This window comes from Leiobunum rupestre, chromosome 2 (assembly GCF_980474605.1).
Source record: "Leiobunum rupestre chromosome 2, qqLeiRupe1.1.hap1, whole genome shotgun sequence".
Lineage (NCBI taxonomy): Eukaryota > Metazoa > Arthropoda > Arachnida > Opiliones > Sclerosomatidae > Leiobunum > Leiobunum rupestre.
Window position 1 is genome coordinate 82293056 of NC_143385.1, and position 23769 is coordinate 82316824.

At 36.5% G+C, this 23769-nt stretch overlaps 1 protein-coding gene across 1 annotated transcript in view; it reads left to right on the forward strand.

Moving 5' to 3' along the window:
• The first annotated feature begins 579 nt into the window (after positions 1-579).
• LOC149959543 (ATP-binding cassette sub-family C member 1-like) overlaps positions 580-23769 on the forward strand; it is a 42721-nt gene continuing 19531 nt past the window's right edge. Inside the window, exons 1-11 of the mRNA XM_090166497.1 lie at positions 580-700; positions 10219-10278; positions 12950-13126; positions 14340-14465; positions 15791-15928; positions 17062-17202; positions 17608-17669; positions 17960-18091; positions 20317-20496; positions 21827-22001; positions 22793-23047. Of these exons, the coding sequence (XP_090022623.1) occupies positions 10249-10278; positions 12950-13126; positions 14340-14465; positions 15791-15928; positions 17062-17202; positions 17608-17669; positions 17960-18091; positions 20317-20496; positions 21827-22001; positions 22793-23047 (1416 nt within the window). The 5' untranslated portion in view covers positions 580-700; positions 10219-10248. The remainder of the gene's footprint in view (positions 701-10218; positions 10279-12949; positions 13127-14339; positions 14466-15790; positions 15929-17061; positions 17203-17607; positions 17670-17959; positions 18092-20316; positions 20497-21826; positions 22002-22792; positions 23048-23769) is intronic.

Consider the following 23769-nt stretch of genomic DNA (forward strand, 5'->3'; position numbering starts at 1 on the left):
AGAGCTCGCGCTCTTGGTCACATGCCTTCCTCGGTGTCTGCTAGGTGTCAATTCCGTATTTTATGTTAGGCTTAGACGCCCCGAAATTTATCTAGACCTTTATATACATTTCTTATATCTATGGTTACAATATTTGAATGGTTTTTTTTACGTCACAGTTGGTATTCAATAGTTTTTATCGTGGGGAGAAATATATGACCACAATGGCGGCCATAGCCAAAGCTACGGAGTGCCAAGTCTCTAATAGAGATTCACCAAAAATATATATGATCATTCTAGTAACGGTTCTCAATAAAATTTGTGGGTTCGAAGGATAGAAAACTAACACACTTATGCCGTTTTTGCTATGAAATAAATCCAAGAAAACCAAGAATTTTAGAAGAGTCTAAAATCCCGTACACCACCATTTAAGGGTTATGTCGGCCCTACCTCGACAAAAACTCGAAACAAAAAAAAACTTATATAACTTTTATATAACTGTTATATAAGTCTCGTATATTTAACGTAATGACACGATCACATTTCAAATCGATATCTCGTTCTAAGATAAGACACTTTTAGCAAAACTAATGAGATTGTGGCTGTGAGCAGTAATCTGAATGGAAACGCCTTCGGTGACATTGTTCTTCTGGTCAGTACATCTACCGCAATCCACTGAAGCCTCGCTTCTGCTTTTCAATTAGTTGTTGAATTGTTGACGGTAAGTTTAATTTTATTTTAAATATTTTATAAAAATATAAATGGAAAAATTATGCCCCACACTTAACCGATTAACATTGGTGTAAAGTAATGGATTAAATCCTTACTGTTTATTAAAACCTAACGTGGACGCTCAGTTAATTTAAGCTAAGACTTTTTAATATACATTTTTCAAACAATTTCCAAAATAAATTATTTTTAATCGAAAAAGGTAGCGCTTCTCAATTAGAAATGAAACCCAAAATGTATGTTATTTCAATAGCATATTTTAAATTGAAAAAGACCGGCTTGTCGATGGGATTTTCAACAGGCCAACGAATCGCGTCGGTGTTCGCGACCAAAAGCTAACGATACGCCCCCTTTTGGGTGCCACGAAAACTATAAAGGTCGCGTATTAGTAGACTCACTTTAGGTATAATAAAGTACGTGGTAGACACGCGTACAGATTTGATTACCCTCAGATATAGCCATTTCCCGGTTATTTTACAATAGCAGACGGTAGATCATTGGCGCTACCTGGTACTTTTTTGTCGGTGGCGGAGCTGACCCGAAATTTAACGGCGGCGGCGGCGCAGCGTTTATTTGCACTAGCATAGTAATTATTGAAATTCGATAAAGAACTACATTTTTGTTCAAGCTGCAAAGAGACTGATATCAACGGAAAATCTGGTAGCCATGTTAAAAAACATTATAAACTCGGCTGCGCAAAAAAACGATCGGCGCCGGCGGCGTCGATATCTACCGTAGAACACTAGCAGACTTATTTATTTTTTGCCACTCGACGGAAACACTACCGCCATCTCTCTACGTTTTATTACAAACAAGTAACTAAATCCAAGGGCAGACTATCTATATAGCAACCAGTAAGAATTACCAGGTATAAGTTGTTTAACTTGTCAAAAATAATCGAAATTCTATACCATTTTATAGCCAAATTTTAAAGAAATAGAGTGGCAAATTTATAAAAGCGATAATTTTCGGTCAAATAATTACTATAGAAAAACAATAACGAACACAAAATATTAGGATAGTCACGCGTAATCTTTACCCCCTTGACTCTGCGATGCCGCTATCGCCTTGTTTCATTGCTCTATGATTCAACCTTCACTCCATTTTACACATTTTACGGTAGAATTATTCCCTATTTGGAAAGGAGCCCAATCGGGCGAAGGAACCGCCCAGCTGGCAACTCTGCGTCTGACTTCTTGTTCCTCTCTCACTGCATTTCTCCCTCCCCCTCCAACAAGTTGTTATTCCTAGTATCTCTCTATCTCTCACAAAGTATTCATCCCTCCCCCCTCCCCAGCTAACTAGTAGGCTCTCTCACTTCATTGCCTCCCTTCGCGGGAGGGTCTCCACCAAAATTCTTCTCTTTACCCTCTCGCTCTGTCTAAAAACCCTTTCCATAGTCTGCATGCCCTTATTCCCGAACGCGTTACTGCAAACGGCGACGACGGGGACAATAGCGGGTACGGCAGTGTTAAGCCCAGTTCACACTATACAATTAGTTAGGCCACTTAATTGACACCAACTGATTGTAAGCAAGAAAATTGTACAGTGTGAACAGAAAAATTGTAACCATTGTTCCAACTTTTTCTGTTCACACTGTACAATTTTCTTGCTTACAATTAGTTGATTTCAACATAGCCGGCTGTATTAGAGAAGGCCAGGAAATCAAATTTTCGGAGGGGGCGGCATGAGTAATTTTTTTCTGCCGCTAGATGGTACCAACATGCAAACTCTGCGCTGCCCCGTCAGAAACCGTGGCTCACATCTTGGAAGAGTGCCCGGCGTTGACCCCGGAGCGACTTTTAATACGCGAGTCCGAGCAAATGACTATGGTAGTAGCCCCATCATCCCCGGATTATCTCCGATGGCTTGGACTAACTGAAGACAAACAAAAAACAGAGACGACGGATGCCACCAAACACCTCTTGGACAGGTGGTGGTCGCTCCGCAAACCTACAAAAAGACCAACTTGGTGACACACACCATGTCCCCTCACTGCGCCCCTTATCCGAAAGTTTAAGTGAGCCTCCCTGATTTAAAAGGGACCAAATTCGGAGTGGAAAAGTGAACTGAACTGAACTGAACTGAACTAAAGGCGCGCGATTCAAATATTATATATATATATATTTATCTTTCCTGTAAGTCTTTGAACAAGCTATTTAAAACCCATTTAGAAATACTATTTTCGTCTATCATATTGTTAGTGTTGTTCTACTTAAATAATGAATCAAAATATTTATATTTTGAACTTATTTTAAAAAAACCATTTAATTTTAAAGGAATTTATTATTTGTTTATAAAGTTTTAGCATATGTAGCTTTTTCGCTATTATTTTAAACTTTAAGTCCATTCTAGGGACAGGAACTTTGTACTTTAAAAATAGGAACATTTGTTTTTGATTTACAAAATCACATATCACAAACCTTAATTTAAAGTTTAAGATATTTTCTAGATAAAGGCTTTTTCTTATAGTTTACATAACAATTAAAAAAATATCTCGGTATAATCTCAAAAAAGGAAGATATAAATATTACATTATGAAACGAATTATTACAAAACTGTACTTGAATTTTTTTGAAGGTACTTATAACAATTAGACAGCTGACACAGCCGCCTACCTAGCAGACGCTCACGGTGGAAGAAAAATTGTAAAAAACAAAAAGCAATGACATCATCAAAAATTTCCTACTCCAATAAGCACCATCTAGCGGCGGTTGGGGTCTGGCCGCCGTGCCAGTTAATATTTTTTCAACCGCCGAGATTTCCTGGCCTTCTCTAATACAGCCGGCTATGTTTTCAATTAATTGGGCCACTTAATTGAAAACATAGCCGGCTGTATTAGAGAAGGCCAGGAACTGGGCTTTACTCTAGCCTAAACTAAAAACGAAAGAACAAACCCAAAAGCTACGTGCATCGTCCATCCTAGTCTAGCCCAACGGGGGCGCATTCGAAAAAAAAGGGGTGGGGTGCATTTGGCCGACTCCGCATTTGGCCGACTCCTCATTTGACCGACTTTTCATTTGGCCGAATGCTCATATGTCCGAATGCCCATTTGGCCGACAGCTCATTTGGTCGACTTTTCGGTCGGCAAAATGACCAGACCATATGGCCGACTACTCATTAGGCCGACTACTCATTTGGCCGACTACTCTTTTAGCTGAAATTCTGGTCGGCCAAATGAGCAGCCCGTTTGACCGACTGCTCATTTGTCCGACTACTCATTTGACCGACTGCTCGTTTGGCCAACAGCTCGTTTGACCGACTGCTCGTTTGGCCGACTGCTCGTTTGGCTGACTACTCATTTGACCGACTGCTCATTTGGCCGACTGCTCATTTGAACGACTGCTCATTTGAACGACTGCTCATTTCACTGACTCTTATACTATAGCCTGTCCTTATCTATGTCTTTAGTGTTAGGTTGACTTATAGAACGGGCAATGTATTCTAAGTATTGGCGCCTGACGGCGCCGCGCACTCGCTTCGCTCGAGCGCTGGGGGGCCGGACCGGCGCCCCCCCAGCCCCGTTCTTTATAACCAAGCTGGGCCTTCTAAAACGCGACCTAGAGGACAGTACCTAGCCAAACGCACCTAGTATCGTCTAAATGACATATGAGCAGTCGGCGAAATGAGTAGTCGGCCAAATGAGTAGTCGGCCAAACGAGTAGTCGGCCAAACGAGCAGTCGGCCAAACGAGCAGTCGGCCAAACGAGCAGTCGGCCAAACGAGCAGTCGGCTAAATGAGTAGTCGGAAAAATGAGCAGTCGGTCTAATGCACTGTCCATTTGGCCGACTGCCCATTTGGCCGAATTCTCAGTCGGCCAAATGGACAGTCGGACAAATGTTCAGTCGGTCAAATGAGCAGTCTATTTGGCCGACTGTCCATATGACCGACTTCTCAGTCGGACAAATGTGCAGTCGGCCAAATGGACAGTCGGCGTAACGTGTATTTTGTGGTCGGCCAAATGAGAAGTCGGCCAAACGAAACTCTCCCAAAAAAAGTTTCTCCTCTGGTGAAAACGCTCGTTCTTTCCTTCCTTCTCTTGCGCAGACGCGAGTGATGTCACTGGCTGTCGCTTTCTATTTAGGGGGACCTATTCGGTTTACCGGTATTTGTCTGTCACCTCCGTAGTCACGTAGCAGTCGTAAATATTAGACCGTTATTTTGGAAAATTTTCGAAGTTTAATTTTTTAATTAAAATAGATTAAACATAGCATACATAAAATATATAGCTTTGTCTTAAAATTCTGAGACCTATTTTAATTAGTTTGGACCATTTAAATTAAAAATAAAAACATTTTATGTTGGCAACAGCACATGTACGTTAGATACCGAGCATTACAAATGCTACGATAATAAAGGAAAATACGCACATCTAATCAGCACCAGTTTTTGGCAACGCTTTGCAATAGTTATATTATTAGTTTCAAAATAACTTGACTTCTTAAGCAATATTGACTTGATATACATAATTAATTGTAATTATTTTTAAAACAATATTAATTATTAAATATAAAAATAAAACATTATTAAGAATTAAATATATAAATAAAATACTATTAATTATCAAATATATAAATAAAATACTATTAATTATCAAATATATAAATAAAATACTATTAATTATCAAATATATAAATAAAATACTATTAATTATCAAATATATAAATAAAATACTATTAATTATTAAATATATAATTAACACACTAATAGTTATGAAATATATAATTAAAACACTAATAATTATTAAGTATAAAAATAAAACACTATTAAAATTAAATATATAAATAAAACACTAATAATTATGATATTTATAAATAAAACACTAATAATTATGATATTTAAAAATAAAACACTAATAATTATGATATTTATAAATAAAACACTAATAATTATGATATTTATAAATAAAACACTAATAATTATGATATTTATAAATAAAACACTAATAATTATGATATTTATAAATAAAACACTAATAATTATGATATTTATAAATAAAACACTAATAATTATGATATTTATAAATAAAACACTAATAATTATGATATTTACAAATAAAACACTAATAATTATGATATTTACAAATAAAACACTAATAATTATGATATTTATAAATAAAACACTAATAATTATGATATTTATAAATAAAACACTAATAATTATGATATTTATAAATAAAACACTTAATTATTAAATATACGAAGGAAGAAGAAACGAAGACTGTTCCTTTATCGAAAAACGTTCTTGGGGCTAACAATAAAGGCAGATGTATATCTATTGAAATCGGTGACAAAGAACTTCTACATTTCTGAAATTCCGCTGTCAAGTGACCAGTGTTAGAAGTATCAAGAACACCATTGTAAAGGAATCCCACCTTCCAACAGGTTTTAGCCTCAGTGTGGCTGACTCGCAGTCAAAGATTCAAATTCTTGTAAAAAGGAAGCAGGGACGACTTGTTGTCTGACATCCAGTGACGTTTCTTTCGGGGAATAAGTCGATGTCTTCCCCCTTTTCTCTCCTTCGCGAGTTTTTATATTTTCTCGTTTGAAAAGGGGCTCTATGCGCCAACCTAATTGTAAGCGTAGCTTTTTTCTTGGAACCTTGCGTTTTCACCAGAGGAGAAACTTTTTTTTTCGAATGCGCCCCCGTTGATTGTAGAGAGGTCTACGGGTAACCTCTCTGAAAGAGAAGTGGCGGAGAAAACTAAATCAGTCACCTCGTAGTGGTCGCAAAGGCGCGCTTACTGCTCCAAATCCCGAAGAGCAGTATCGGTTAACCTATAAAAAAATCTGCGGAGAATACGGAGAAAGATAATAAGGTTAGCTGGTAGTGCTCGTAATGGCTCGAGGAAGGTGAATTTTCTGTTTGAAATTCTAGAGAGTCCGACGAAGTAACCTCTAAATGAAAAGGTGCGGAGAAAAAGAAAAATGGAAACAATTACCTAGTAGTGGTGACAAAGTCGCACTTCCAGGTTCAAATCACGCAGAGCAGTATCGGTTAACTTGAATTTGACGGCACGGAACGAGAGAGGAGAGAGCTTTAGCGCCTGCTGCCGTCGGAAGGGGAAAGTTCGATTATTGTCTTCCCCCTTCCCGTAAAACGTTCAGAGTAAAGGTTCATCCAATCAAATGTGTACACAACACAGACTGCGATAGTATGGCGTGTTTAAAGGCCTGGTGTGGAACTTTCTTATCGAACCCGTGTATGTCCAGAAGTAATATATAAGTGCGGCACTTACTTATCGAAGCAATATATTATCAGAAGTAATAAAAAAGGTTGGCACTTACTTATCAAAGTCGTGTTTCGCCAGAAGTAATAAATAAGAGTGGCACTTACTTATCGAAACCGTGTAGAGCCAGAAGTAATAAATAAGTGTGGCACTTAGTTATCGAAGCCGTGTGTGGTCAGAAGTAATAAATAAGTGTGGCCCTTTCTTATCGAAGCCGTGTATGGCCAGAAGTAATAAATAAGTGCGGCACTTTCTTATCGAAGCCGTGTTTGGCCAGAAGTAATAAATAAGTGTGACACTTACTTATCGAAGCCGTATATGGTCAGAAGTAATAAATAAGTGTGACACTTACTTATCGAAGCCGTGTATTATCAGAAGTAATAAATAAATGCGGCACTTACTTATCAAAGCCGTGTATTATCAGAAGTAATAAATAAGTGTGGCACTTTTATCAAAGCCGTGTATGTCCAGAAGTAATAAATAAGTGTGGCACTTTCTTATCAAAGCCGTGTTTGGCCAGAAGTAATAAATAAGTGTGACACATACTTATCGAAGCCGTATATGGTCAGAAGTAACAAATAAGTGCGGCACTTACTTATCAAAGCCGTGTTTGGCCAGAAGTAATAAATAAGAGTGGCACTTACTTATCGAAACCGTGTATAGCCAGAAGTAATAAATAAATGTGGCACTTAGTTATCGAAGCCGTGTGTGGTCAGAAGTAATAAATAAGTGTGGCCCTTTCTTATCGAAGCCGTGTATGGCCAGAAGTAATAAATAAGTGTGGCACTTATTTATCGAAGCCGTGTATGTCCAGAAGTAATAAATAAGTGCGGCACTTTCTTATCAAAGTCGTGTTTGGCCAGAAGTCATAAATAAGTGTGACACTTACTTATCGAAGCCGTATATGGTCAGAAGTAATAAATAAGTGCGGCACTTACTTATCGAAGCCGTGTATTATCAGAAGTAATAAATAAGTGTGGCACTTATTTATCGAAGCCGTGTATGTCCAGAAGTAATAAATAAGTGTGACACATACTTATCGAAGCCGTGTATTATCAGAAGTAATAAATAAGTGCGGCACTTACTTATCAAAGCCGTGTATTATGAGAAGTAATAAATAAGTGCGGCACTTATTTAAGGTTTATTACCAATTCATGATTTTCTGCTACCTGCTTAAATGGAATACAGGCACGAAATAATATTATCGCCTTCTTGGCGAACTTGTTTATTTCGACGCTAACGACATCTATTGAAAAAAGAGCTACTTCATGTCGAGCCGCCACTTGCTTTAAACTTTAATGGCTCTAGTTAGGTGTGTTTCGTGTTTCTTCTTAAAAACGAATACATCTGGGTAATGTTTTTAAATTCCCCAAAGACGAAGAAAGGTGATATAATGCTTTATGCCTCTGAGGCCTTTTGTTTGTTTACTATACCCACGTGGGACTAATATTTATTGCATTTGCATTTTTTTAGGTCAAAGGAATGGGTTAAGCATTTCAATCGAAAAGATTTGTTTACCAAACCTCTTAAACAACTTTATGTAAATTTTCTTTAAGCCAAATCTTATTCATGTAAAATTACTTTGTGATTAAATAAATCCAGGGAGACTTAATATTTTATACCTTAGTCTATACCTAATATTATTCTAGCCTTTTCTACCTTATAAAAATAAAACTGATACCAAGATAAAGTACTAAATGCATGTAGTGAAAATAAAATTTCTTATTTTTGGTCTCTTGTCTATCCCACGATTACTATTGGCTTTGTGTACAGCGTATTATTTATTCTGTGGAATACCGAAGCTGCTGTCGTAGCCACCAGGATCGCTAGGAACGCGCTGGGGGGAAACAAGAGGAAAAAATTTCGCGCCCACAATGGCGGCCATGGCCAAAGCTACGGAGTGTTACTACTCAATAGCGAGTTTCACATTTCCTACGCGCAGCGTATTTACTATCTCTATGCGCTCTAGCTCGATAGCAGCATTCAGTAAATCTTAGCATTGGAAAGTATAGGAACACGTTTCGTAATTATATCACTTTTGCTATCATGGTTATTGTTTAGAAGCCAATACATTTCCTTTGAAACGTCGATTTTAATATAGCAAAGGTGCTTTTAGTTAATAGAGAATTTTCCAAATGGAATATTATCAAAATCAACGAGATAACTTTATTTCACTGTGTACAATGGTTTATTTAAAACTTATAGCGTTTTCCATTTGACTGCTCTAGAGCACTCTAGATCGCTCTGATAAACATTTTATGTTCCATAAGCGTGCTCGGTTCTGCTCCGATCAAGTTTCGCGTGTTCCATTTCGCGATCTCGGGTGCTCCGAGATCGCCCAAAACCGATCTGACGATTTCGACAGATCAACGGATCGAGATCGGAGCAAATTTTCGAGTGTTCGTTTTAGATTTTTTGGCAAAATGGCAGACCAAGACGCGAAAATTTAAATTACTAGCAGAAGAAAAACAACAAAGCGCGGGAATATGTTCATGGAACGTTCCATTTGCGGTTTACTCAAGTCGATTGGGGCGAGATCTATGACGTCAGAGACAGATTCAGAGCGAATCTTGAGCAATCAAATGGAAAACGCTATAACTGATAAATGAGTAAAGTTTTGCATTCATATTTACATATTTAAAATCTGGTCAGACTTTCGCCCCTTTAATATCAGAAGCAGCTGTACAATAGACACGATATAAATTATCGAACCTGCCCCCAGTTCATTGAAAGTTTAAGAAATTGGCAGTAACTTTTAAAGTCAATGATTCCATAAAAGAGTTCAGTGGCGCACCCAGGATGTTTTTCTGGGGGGTGATGAGTCTCAAAAAATTTGTAGGTAATGGTAAGTAAAAAACGTTTTATGAAGGCTTCGGTCATGCTTATTTTCGTGCGCCACTGAAGGAGTTTGTTAAAATCTTCTGGAATATTGAAACATCCAAATATCATTTCGAGTTTCATACTTTCTTTTGATTTTAATTTTAATAGTTTTTACTTAACATCGTAACATTAACGCTCAAAATTTTTAATTTTGGCAAATAGGGGCCAGTGGCGCCTGCCCGAGAACGCTTACCTGGGGCCCGAAAGTCCTAGCGCCGGCACTGCCCCGGGTGGGGGAGGAAATCGAATGGAAGTTCATATAAATTATAAATTTTTGGGTGGCCACGGGGCCGTTGTTTAAGCCACTGATAGAGGCCCAGCTATTTAGTTATTTTATTATTTAATATATTTTTTTTGTCGATGTGGAACTAATAGTATGACTTGGTTGACTTGTTTTTAGATATTGATGTGATTTTAAATCTTTTTCAAAATGGAAAACTTTTGTGGAAGCAAGTTTTGGGTAAGCATGATTTAATAATTGTTTATTTTGCTCTATCTAAATAATTATACTAGATGACCAACGCCGAGGAAATAATCCCCATTCGTAGGATAAATCAAGGATCCTATATGTTAGAAGGATAGGTAGCCCTTCGGCCAGCCAGTGTTTTCAAAAAGCCGGCAGTGCCGTCGATATTAAGAGAGCCTCTAAACGTGGGAAGTCTTGTTTCTATTCCCTCAAGGACAAATTTTGGCGGTGCTTCCTCCATGTTTTGTCCTTGGCGGAAACTAAAGACGGATTCTCTATCGCGCATGACCCACCGACGGCTCTGCCATTTTTTCGTCCCTCGCCTCATATCCTTCTAACATATAGGATCCTTGGATAAATAATGTTGTTAACACTAGTGACACACAGCGGGGGGGGGGGGGGGATGTAACGACTAACGAGCCGTTTTTCTTTCGTCTGCTCGCTCTATATTCGTTTTCAAATTTATTTAAAAAAATCAAGAAAAAGAGCAGCAAATATTACTGATGCCTCTATATTTCAGAATTGTAGGTTAAAATAAAAACTTCGTTATATTTGCATATATTAAGGCTAGCTTAGCTGGCCATCTTCAGAGACAATGAACGTCGTCCAATTATTAACAAACAAAGCAACCGTACAACGGTCAAAAACAGAGGACAAGACGTCTACGCGCCACCTATGGCCCGTAACCAGCCACCAAAACCAGCGTTGCCAGACGTCCTATAATTATAGGAAAAATCTATAATTTTGCCACAAAATTTTCGGTGTCCTATAATTTTAACAGTGTAATATATAGGGCGTGTTTTCCGATTTTTTGATATTGATGACCTATAAATCCTATAATCTGAAAATCTCTTACTATAAGCGTTAACCGTCGAAGAATTTCTTGGATCGCAGCCGACAAATGCGATGAATAGACGTGTTTTTATTATTTTTAATATTTTATTTGTTTTTATTTAAAAGGTTTTATTTAACCATACGTCAATGGGTTTATTTGAAAGTGAAATTTTATCAAACATCAGTGGTATATCCGATGCAAAATTGAAATTACCGCCAAATACAATGTGTCCTTTAATTTGAACTGGAAATCTATAATTTTTAGTCCTTAGGACTATAATTTGATTTTGGCTATCTGGCAACGCTGGCCAAAACTCGGGAGCGTTCAAATGTTTTTAGTGGCGCCAATGCCTTGATACTAAAAATCGTCATTTTTAACTCCCACTCCTGAAATTAGTAAATATACCGAAATTGTCTTTATTTTGTAACTTGTTCATTAAAGCGTTTGAAACAAGCTATTGAAAACGGTTACGATGCTAGTTTTTTTTTAAGTACTTAAGCCTTTAAAACAACTAATCTTAAAGACGATAGCTCTAATAGTTTTATTTAATATAGTAGGATCTAAGACTATTTACACCTGGACTGGAGTCAAGATAGGCATTTCCGTTTTACTAGAGTCCCCGATACCGAAGCGCCACCACTGGCCCTCTTATGAAACTTTCGCCCACAAAAAAAGGGGTTTGAGAAAACACGTTTACTTCGTTCTTGGTTCTCTCTTTCCGTAATATTTTCCGTTCGCGCATCCCGCTGCCTTCGAACCGGACTAAACTAAAAACGAGTTGTTGTAGTATAGTATTGTCCAATTACTTTTCTCTATTTCGTGTATCCTAATATAATTTTTTTCCCCTTTATTTTTCTTGACTTGGCGCCTGTAGCGGCCGCTCCGTTCGCCATACGATATGGCCGGCCCTGCTCACAAACTTCTGGATTTTTGTCTGTTAAGCGGACGATAAATCACAAAGCGTCTGCTTAGCAGACGAAAATTTTGCAGATTATAAGCTTGTCGCGTAACTCGCGTTGGCTCTAGGCTTGGAAATAAGGTTTATTTCTAAACTGGTCTATTTGGCCAGTGACTCCCAACTCTTGAATTATTTAAGTGGTCACATAGACCAGTTGGTTAATAATACGGTAGATAATTTTGAATTAATAAACTGGACACTGGACCAATGAACCCCTAGCTTTTGAATAAAAAACTGGTCCGAGCAATTAATAAACTGGTCATTGACCCAGTGACCACCACTTATTTCCAAGCCTGGTTGCATGCCTGCGTAATTTAGCAAGGTATTAGTTTAGCATAAGTAACATAATAATTATAAGTATGACACTTCCTATTGCTTTAATGCTAATTTTCTAACCAAACCTTTTTTCGGCACTGATACTCTCTTCAAGCTGTGACTTGGACTCGCGACTTACCGTTTTGGATGACTACTTTTTGGTAAAAATTTGAGCCTAATATCGAAGAGCACGTTCTGGAGTCGCGAGGGGCTTTTTCTTTGTTTTGAAGCCCGCGTGCAAATCATGCGTGATAGAAAACATGAAAAATTTTAGCTTAATATTCCGCCTACCTATCGGAAACCAGATATTTCGGCTTAGCGGAAGTCTCGCATATTTTAGACACTAGAGGGCTCTTTGCTGAGAAAACATCTTGATTACGCAATAACTATGAAAATCAGTTTGGTTGTAAATCTCGTTAATTGTAATACTTATCATTATTATGTTACTTATGGTATTAGTAATAAAAAGCTCTCTGGCATACTTTTGGGTAGTTGTATTACCTATTTTAAGACCTCAAGTGTTATCAAGCCTATTTTGATGAATTCTTTTTCTTAAGGACAACAATGTAACATGGAACACCGACATACCAGATTTCACAAACTGCTTCCAAGAAACTGCTCTGGTTTGGGTGCCTTGTGGTTTTCTTTGGTTATTTTCTCCACTTGAGATTTACTTTCAGGCACATAGCAATAAAAAATGGAATTCATGGAATCTTCTTACTATATTTAAAATGGTGAGTTTACGTATAAAGCCAACAAAATATTTAAAAAAAAACCTTTTATTTATAAGGTTAACAACATTTTTGATAAATAGAAGAAGAAAATAGATTATTTAATGCAACTTAGGTTGCAGTTCCTATTGACACCCGGGCTACAGTAGCATCGTATTAGGAGCGGACAAGATCGAGGGGCGGACACGGTCGAGGGGCGGACAAGGTCGAGGGCCGAACAAGGTCGAGGGCCGAACAAGGTCGAGGGCCGAACAAGGTCGAGGGCCGAACAAGGTCGAGGGCCGAACAAGGTCGAGGCCGGACACGGTCGAATGCCGAACACGGTCGAGGGCCGAACAAGGTCGAGGGCCGAACAAGGTCGAGGGCCGAACAAGGTCGAGGGCCGAACAAGGTCGAGGGCCGGACAAGGTCGAGAGGCGGACAAGGTCGAGAGGCGGACACTGTCGAGGGGCGGCCAAGGTCGAGGGGTGAACAAGGTCGAGGGGCGAAAACTGTCGAGGGGCGACCACTGTCGAGGGGCGACCACTGTCGAGGGGCGACCACTGTCGAGGGGCGACCACTGTCGAGGGGCGACCACTGTCGAGGGGCGACCACTGTCGAGGGGCGACCACTGTCGAGGGGTGACCACTGTCGAGGGGCGACCACTGTCGAGGGGCGACCACTGTCGAGGGGCGACCACTGTCGAGGGGCGACCACTGTCGAGGGGCGACCACTGTCGAGGGGCGACCACTGTCGAGGGGCGACCACTGTCGAGGGGCGACCACTGTCGAGGGGCGACCACTGTCGAGGGGCGACCACTGTCGAGGGGCGACCACTGTCGAGGGGCGACCACTGTCGAGGGGCGACCACTGTCGAGGGGCGACCACTGTCGAGGGGCGACCACTGTCGAGGGGCGACCACTGTCGAGGGGCGACCACTGTCGAGGGGCGACCACTGTCGAGGGGCGACCACTGTCGAGGGGCGACCACTGTCGAGGGGCGACCACTGTCGAGGGGCGACCACTGTCGAGGGGCGACCACTGTCGAGGGGCGACCACTGTCGAGGGGCGACCACTGTCGAGGGGCATTCAAGGTCGAGGGGTGGCCGAGGTCTAGGCAGTACCAACTTTCTGGAAAAAACTTGGTATCCAAATTTAAGTAACCTTTTAAAAATTAACTTGGTGAATGTACTATACAGATTTTTGTGTAAATAATAATTTTATCTTTCTTTATCCCAGATTATTGCAGTTTGCTTAACAGGGCTTTCCTTGACTGATATGACAAGAGATGTGATCCTCTATTTAGATGATGCGGATGTATACCCAGCAGAGTATTATTCCTCTTTCGTAAAATCTCTATCATATGTAAGTAATAATTTCTTACACCTAACCTAGAATGTATTTTTAATAATAATAATAACTATAACTAATACCCAAGACACCACCTTAGGCCCAGAGACTTTTAATGCCTTAAACAGTTGGCCGGATAACAATGCTTATGAGGGGGGGGGGGTGGAAAGCCACGCTAGCCAACAGCTCCATAGACTAACTATTACCGTTAACCTCTACAAGTTTTATGGAAAGGAGAAACCGAAGAACTCGGGGGGTGGGGGGGGGGGGAACCCCTTTAACCAGTGCGGAGAGAACTTTCAAACTACGCAGAAGGAGTAGTTCCGGGTGAAAGCCCAGAACCACCGCACCCGGCTCCTCTTACTGCGATGCGAAAGTGCTAACTACTCCTCATGCTGGTTATGTTTTTCCTTTCCCCTTTTCAAATCTCATATTTGCAGCACATGGTTGGTGACTCATCATATTTCACAAAAGTATCAAAAATTCTGTAATGCTGAAAAATTCTAGCTAAAATAAATTTTATACCACCAAGGTAACATTACAATAAAATGGGAATCAGGTTATTTATTATAGAGATCATTTTTGAGTAAATCTAGTGATGGTTTTGATAATGTGAGGTACAGTGGCGTTAAGAGAGGTCGAGAAGGGGGTGGAAATTTAGTACAGTCTAAGGCGGTATGGACCAGGAACCCCCCCCCCCCTTGTCTACGCCACTGGTGGGTTACTTGCTAAGTTGCTATTATAAAAAAATCATTGGTTTATTCCAAGGGCAATCTTCTTGGAACTTCCACGAGTGGCTCGGTCACCAATGGCCTTAAAATAGTTCTCGATTATTAATAAATCACTTGATAAATCACGTACTTTTGAAATATTATTAAGGATCTGTCTAAATTGGGAGGAAGAAGATTTAGGGGTCTACATGCAGATGGACTGGGGATATTGATTGATATAGCTTACAAGCTGGCATGCAATGTGGTTTTAACCACCTGGATTAAAGAGCATGCAATGTGGATTTATCCACCTGGATGAAATTTCATTGCATGCCGTTTTAACCTCCTGGATTAAACTGCATTGCATGCTGTTTTAACCTCATGGCTCAAACGGCATGCAATGTATTTTTAACAACCAGTATTAAACGGCCTGCAATGTGGTTTTAACCACCTGTATCAAATAGCATGCAATGTGGTTTTAACCTCCTGGATTAAATAGCACGCAATGTAATTTTGACCACCCAGATTAAACGGCATGCAATGTGACTTCTTATCTTCTTTTCCTTACTAATATATTAATACATCTATTCTTATTAGCAATGAAGACTAACAGAGTAATTGTTTTTCCAGATATTTTGTATTATACTAATTTACACTGGAAGGAAACGAGGGATTAGAACATCAGGAGTTTTGTTTATTTTTTTTCTGCTAATTACTGTTGCTGAAATTGTTCAATATAGGTCAATTTTTCTTGGCATGTACTTCGATGTAAGATGGTATTTATATTTATCTATAGTTTTAAGTATAAAATTCCAAAATGCCCCATGTTTGAAATTATTCTTATTTATCTGTCGTATAAATTCTGATTCAGACCCTTCAAGAATCTAATTCAGACCCTTCAAGAATCTAATTCAGACCTTACAAGAAACTAATTCAGACTTTACAATAATCTAATTCACACTTTACAAGAATCTAATTCAGACCTTACAAGAATCTAATTCAGACCTTACAAGAATCAAATTCAGACGTTACAAGAATATAATTCAGACTTAACGAGAATCTAATTAAGACCTAACAAGAATCTAATATAGTTCTTACAAGAATCCTATTCAGACCTTACAAGAATCAAATTCAGACGTTACAAGAATCTAATTCAGACGTTACAAGAATCTAATTCAGACTTAACGAGAATCTAACTAAGACTTAACGAGAATCTAACTAAGACCTAACAAGAATTGGATTCAGACCATTAACAATTTAATTCCGACCTATCAAGAATCTAATTCCGACCTATCAAGAATATAATTCAGACCTATCAAGAATCTAACTCAGACCTATCAAGAATCAAATTCAGAAATATCAAGAATCAAATTCATACCTATCCTAAATCTAATTCAAAAATATCAACAATCAATGGAAATGTTGATTATATGTTACTTATTAAGAAATGAAATATTATTTGATTTCCCTTGCTCCTGCCACAGGCAAAGCCTACAGACACACTACAAACAACCCTATGATATTTTAAAATTAAACTTTTTTGTCACACAATATAAATTTTTTTTCTGAAATCCTTGGTGGTAAAGGGAAAAATTCCTATCCCTTTTGAAATAAAATTCCATAAATTCAACTCAAAAAACCTTTCGGTGGGAACGAAATTTTTCAGCACACTGAAAGGTAACTGACATTTGGTGCTTGAAAAAATATATGCAACAGGCTGTTTGACTGGTGGCGATATACACTACATTCAAGGTATCCAAAATGCCTTTGCCTTGCTATTTTGCTAATTGACATTTCACAAAAAAAAACATTCATTGAATTTTAATTAACTAAAGTGTCATCCAGAAAATATAAAATAACAGCAAAGCAGTATTTTAAAGAGTTTCAAATTTATTTTTCAGCAAATTTCATTTGAAAACATGAAGGATAGTTTTTCATTTATCATTACAACGATATCATTGCCATTAGTTTTTGGTGAATTAATTCTCTTTAGCTTTGCTGATCATAAAGCAACTTTAACTGAATCCGGAGTAAATATTGAGGTTTGTATTTTTTTATTTATTCATTCATACATTAACCTAGAAGCTCAATAGTCTGTGTAGAGATTTAGTATTTTTTGCGATATGAGCCTCATTCAATTTGAATGGAACTTTTCATTATGAAGCAGGAAATATAGATGTTTTTGAAACTGATTTTTTGACAAAGTTAACTAATCAGTAAGGTATTTTTCACCTTGTATAAAAAAAACATTAAAACAGTTCACCCTATACCAGTATTTTTTAGCTGTTGCTTTTTAGCACTTTAAATAAAAATCCTCCTGGTTCTGAGAGCTGAATATTTTAAATAGTGTTCATGATTGTACTGGGTGAAAAACCTCATTTGGAATAGACAATGAATCTCTTTTCTATTCCTGAAATCACATTAATGTTTGGTTGTTTCATTTTTAGAAAATCAGTCCAGAAGAAACTTCTTCATTTTTATCACATCTTAGTTTTTGGTGGTACAACGAGTAAGTTCTATTTTTTTATTAGTTGTTAAAACATACGTAAAAATTCAAATGACTGTACTGAACTTGTGTCCATCACTTTTATGACTTGCAAGTTAGTACTTCTGTTTGTATAAAATTTGGTTTGTCCATTTTGTCAAACATATTTTATTTCCTGGTGTAAGTTGGTATTATTTTATACTGGTAATATAAGCATCTATCGTATACCAAAAATATAATGGTAAAAAGCAAGTAGAACATAAGGATCTTCATTTATCGTTGACAAAGAAAATAATTTATTTTTATTATTGTAGTTTGGCATTATTAGGATACAAGAAGCCTCTAAATATGGATGACATGTGGGAGCTTTCTGAGAGAAACAAATCAAAGTTTATTGTATCAAAATTTGACCAGTATTATGTGCCTATGATGGAGAAAGCCATGAAGTAATTATAATAATAAATATTTTATTGAGATATGTTTTACAGGTTATTTTTTGTGAATTACACCTAAAATGGCACACTTTTGTTTTTCCGACAAATGTGGAAGTAGGAAAGGACTATTTACATTTAACATGGAAAAAGTTTATACAGATAAAATGAAAGATTGATCACCTTGAAATACTTTTAATTAGGTTATTGGTCAAATAGTTTGTATAAATTTTGAAACTGGTTATTATTTTAAAAGAAAGAAATAACTGTAAACACACTTCTGGAAGGGCCTTCTTGATGGAAGCCAGGAAATCATTGTAGAGTACAATAACTAGCCAACTTTATTATATTAAGTGAATTTTAGTCTAAAATGTATTTCATAAGTAAAAATATGTTAAATATTTTACTGTAATTTATGTTACATGACATTTCAAAGATCCAATCAGCTACAAGATCACACAATTTCAGTAGAAATTGTAACTTGACTAATTTGTTCTCATTATTAAAGATCAAATTATGAATTTTTGAGCTAATAATAGTGTAACCTATATTATTGAAAAACCACTATTGCACATATCTGCCTGATGACGATGCCAACCAGAGCGTCAAAACGGCCTCAGCGTTTAAAAAAAATGTTTTCTATTGTACCAATAATGGTTTTACAATAATATAGGTTATAATATTATGCACAAGTCAGTCTGTATACCATTCATCTGTTAATAGTGGTTAACAGATAAGAAATGCCCTTTTTTATCTAAGACAGTTTTAATTATTGTTTGGTTTTGTTTAAAATAGTGTTAGAAACAATTTGTTAATATGAACCACCAATGGATTGATGAGCCCCAAATATGGCACAACCATAATCTTGGAAATTCTGGCTAAAATCCATAACTCTTTCATTTTTGACTTGAATGTCTCTTTGGTCCTAGTTTCGCGTCTTTGTTTTATTCTCGAAGACCCGTGTGTATAATTTATCCTCCTACAAGTGTGGTTGCAAAATTTCCACTTATAATACTTATTGGCTACATGGCCAAGTTACTTTTTATGTCTTTGCACTTAAAGTCGTGATGAAGATAGGAATCATATCTTTATACATATTTCTCAATTTTATTTCTAATTTAAATTAGTAACATTTGTACTCAAAGGACATTTCTAAATAAAATCTAATTCAACTGGAATAACCTAGGTCTTCTCTCACGAGGGAGATGGCAGAGCCTTTTTTAAAACTCTGTGCTAATTCTATCAATTTCTTATTTAAAAATTAGAATGAAAATAATAGCAGCATTCTTTTTTTCAACTTAATTCATATTTTAAAGGGGCTCCAAAGTTCGGTGGCAAAAAAAAAGAAAATTGAGCATGCTTTTCATTCCCCCCAACCCCTCACTCGGCCTTGGCAGAGGTGGGCAGAGTCAACCGTAAATTTCGCACTTTACTGACTTTACACACATTTTGCCACCGAACTTTGGAGCCCCTTTAATGAAATAAAACTTTGTGAAAAACAGACCTCGACAATATAGGCCACTCTCTGATTTAAACAGTATTTTGGTTTACTCAAGAGAGTCAAAACACGATGCAAAAGTCCCCATTTACCATATACATTTGCATGGCTTGATGGTAACATGCGCATCTATCACACTAGATGTCAGGAATTGATTCCTCGTAACTACAATGAACATTTTCAATACTGTATTTTGTTGTAAAACTTGTTAATTTGAATTTTAAAATGTTTTTAGTAACATAACTACTCATAAAATATTTATAGAAGCCTCATAATAAAGTTTTATAACACGTAAAGTTTTTTTACAAAAATAATATTTATGAAAATGTTTATAGTCTTGAACCCTGTCTCCTGCGTGAGAGGTGAGAATACTACCTCCTAGCTACAGATGGAATGTATGATAAGAAGTTGGGGCACTTGGCGTTACTTTATCAAAGTTATCAAAATTTATTCAGATAGCCAAGCTACTCTCAAAGCTCTCAACCAGTTTAAAATTTCCCATAAACTGCTGTCTAAAGTATGCTCCTTCCCAATTGAAACAAATGTGCATGACGTGTTTCCTTTCTCCCTCTCATGCCTGAGAAAATTAGACCATGATGACAGGGAATTATCTCAACATAGTCATTTTAACTAAGTATAAATTTGTACATTATTGTTATAGCTTAATTGATATATTTCTCATATCAACAAAACTTCTTTATTTACCAAGTACAGCATGTTATAAATATGTATATACTTTTAGATTAAGAAAAGAAGAAAAAATGGATACAACCGATGAAAATGATAAAGACAGAAAGGAGAAAAAGCCTCTAGCTGGTATCTTAACTCCTATTGTGAAAGCATATGGCTGGCCACTTCTTGCAGCTGCTTTCTTCAAACTAATTGCTAGCCTTCTTACATTTGTCAGCCCTCTTGTACTTGAGTAAGTACTTTCATCAAAAATAAATAACAATGAACAGTAGATATTTCTACAATGGGACTCTATTTTCTGCATCACATTCTAAGTTTAATTTTCATTGAGTTAGAACATTTGTACTGAGGATGTGATATCAAAAGTAAATAGGGGGAGAAAGTCTGGCACTTGGGTCCAACCGCACGACGTCTTATTTGAGGGGTAAAATTTTTGGGCTTCGGAAATGACTTCCCCCTCGCCTCTTTACAGGGACACAATGGTATCCGTTGTACTCCGCCACGATGAAAAATAGTTCTCAATAAAATACGTGAATATTAAACTTTTGCTTTCGATAATTTGGTTGATTTAGTTCCTAAATAAAGTAGATATGTGATAGAAACTAAAATGCGACATTTGAAAAATAATAACACGACTTTTGAAAAGAATTTAACCGTAACTAGAATAACGCTCACTTAAATCGTGGAGAGTGTGGCGCCATCTAAGAGCAGAGATCCGGACTAATTGGTAAATCTAAGATGTTAAGGCCTAACAATTTGCAAGTTTAACTGAAATAATAGCTATCGCTACGAGCTTTTTTCGTTTATTTTACAATTGATATAGTAATTATTAATTAAAATCAACCGTTATCGAAGGAAATAATGGTCAGCATTTGACAGGGATTAAAATTCAAAACTTTCATCTTGAGCGCGGACCGGAATACCACAATTGCACTACTTTGCGCGTAATGTGCTATCCTTATTGGTTAGAAATATCACGTGATCACTAGCTCTTTAAAAAGGTTGTCAAGCATGGTGGAAGGTAAAATCTGAAGGCAGTAATAGACTTTCTCCCCCTATTTACTTTTGGTGATATTAAACAATTTTCGTATCATTACCATAACTGAAAATATTATGGTTCTTGAGACAATTTCTCAGGGATCTTAAAATAATGTTAGAGGGTCATCCAAAATTTCATTCTATAAACAATAAGTCTTGGCTTGAATAGGTTTTGACTTATTACCTTTTTGGTTTGGCGTATTGGACATTATTCCCTGGTTTTTGACTTTTAATTTCTTGACTTTCTAGTTGGTGAAATTAGTTTAGGTCAAAGCTATTTGAGCTTTAAATATCAAGGGGAAATTATAAATTCTAATTAGAATACTGTTGGTTAATGGTTAAATTTAGTTAAATTTTTGAATGAGTTTAAAGGTTTGTTTTTTGAGGTCATTAAAATTAATACAAATGCATTGCAAAAATGATTTTAAATTATTAGATGTGGAGGTTTTGTAGTAGATAGATTTTGCTACTGTTGTGTAAATTAATTTTTAATGTTTTAATTTTTAATGAAATTTGTTCTTTAGTTTGTTAATTGCCTATGTTAGTGGATCAGAACCTTATTGGAGAGGATTTTTTTATGCAGCGATTCTGTTTTTCTCAGCAATGTTGGAATCCATTCTTAATTCTCAACATGAATACATGATATATTGTGTGTCAATGCGAGTAAAATCTGCAATGATATCTGCTATATATAGAAAAGTAAGCAAGTATTATTTACTTCACTGTTACAGTGGATATACATAATAACATAAGACTATCAAGGCCCCTAAGTTTGAATTGGGCATAAAGGCGCATTTAGTCAGCACAATAGAATATACGCCACCTGGTTGAGAAAAAGAGCAAATCCTCCTCACCCCTACCACCTATAACTCTGGCCATCCAGTAGCATATGCATTGGTGGATTTGGGCATAAGCCTAAATTTTTCACCACGTTTCATATAGCCAGTTTGGCCAGTCATTTATCTAACGTTAAAATCCCATTCGTTTCAAACTTAGGGTTGCCTTGATAGTTTTACAATAATAATAATAATCTACGCATGAATTTATATTTCTTTTGAAATGCATTTAATGAAAATAGTGTTCATATTGGAACTATGATCGTTATATTGGGAGGTACATATAATTAGCCACTATTGAATTTAGTCAGATATGGTGACGGCTCAAATTATATGTAAGATTTCTCAAAATGTTTTTAAAGCGACGTTTTGTGCAAAATTGTGTTACCAGCCTTAAAAATTACAAAAATGTTAGAAACTGTTTCTAGAAATCTTAAGTTTTTCTCATTTTTGGTAAATTTTATAAGATTTTAAATTTTTTTAATGAAATTTTACCAACATAAAAATTTAGATAATTTCATTGTGTATCATGACAAAATATATATGGCTGTGCATAATTCAGCGTCATAATTTTAATTAAATTTTATGTACTAGTAGATTTTCAATTTATTTACGTCACTACAAATTTATTTATTTTTATTTCTCTTACAACAGGCTCTTGTGCTTTCTAGTAGTGCTCGTCGTAACTTCACTGTTGGAGAAATTGTAAATTTAATGTCAGTAGATATTCAACGCATCATGGATTACTTTTCTATTGTGAATATTCTGTGGTCTGCGCCATTACAAATTGCAATTTCACTTGCTCTTTTGTGGCAACAAATTGGAATTTCAACTTTAGCTGGATTAGGGCTAATGGTTGTTCTAATCCCAATTAATGGTTACATCACAGTGAAACTAAAAACACTACAGGTATGAACTTATAAATGTTGCTAAAATGGTTAGTAAAGTTTTTTGGTAAAAGTATTTTGTTTGGTTTCAATTTAGTTACATTCTTTACACTTTATTGTCACACCTGTAACAATTATAAATTCAAATATTGATATATGATAAAGCTAGTTGATCAGGTTGGCAATGCTGATTTCAAGGAATCTTCAAGACGGTAGACAGTTGAGCATACAGCCAAGAATTATCCTCTTATTTTTATAGTACATGTGTGAAAAGTTTTATTCTTTTATCAAAAAGTATACAGATAAAAAATTTTACTTATTTGCCATGCTTATGAATTTATGTATCGTTACCAAAAAATAAGTTGGCTAAAAACCACTCACGACAACTTGTATTTCAACTTGGTTTTCAGTTTGTATTTGGGACAAATGCCTACTAAAAATAATTTAAATCGTCTTTATTAATCAACTTATTTCCAACTAAACCAGAATCAATATTTACATTTAACTACTTAAAAGCAACTTAAAAATAATATGTAACTTCCTGACTACTTACAACCAACTTAAAATAATATGTAACTTCCTGCCTACTTAAAAATAATATGTAACTTCCTGACTACTTAAAACCAACTTAAAAATAATATGTAACTTCCTGACTACTAAAAACCAACTAATTACAAACTTAGCAAAAGAAGTATTTTCCTACCAACTGAATAACAACTTATTAACCCTTCAACTAGTAACTTG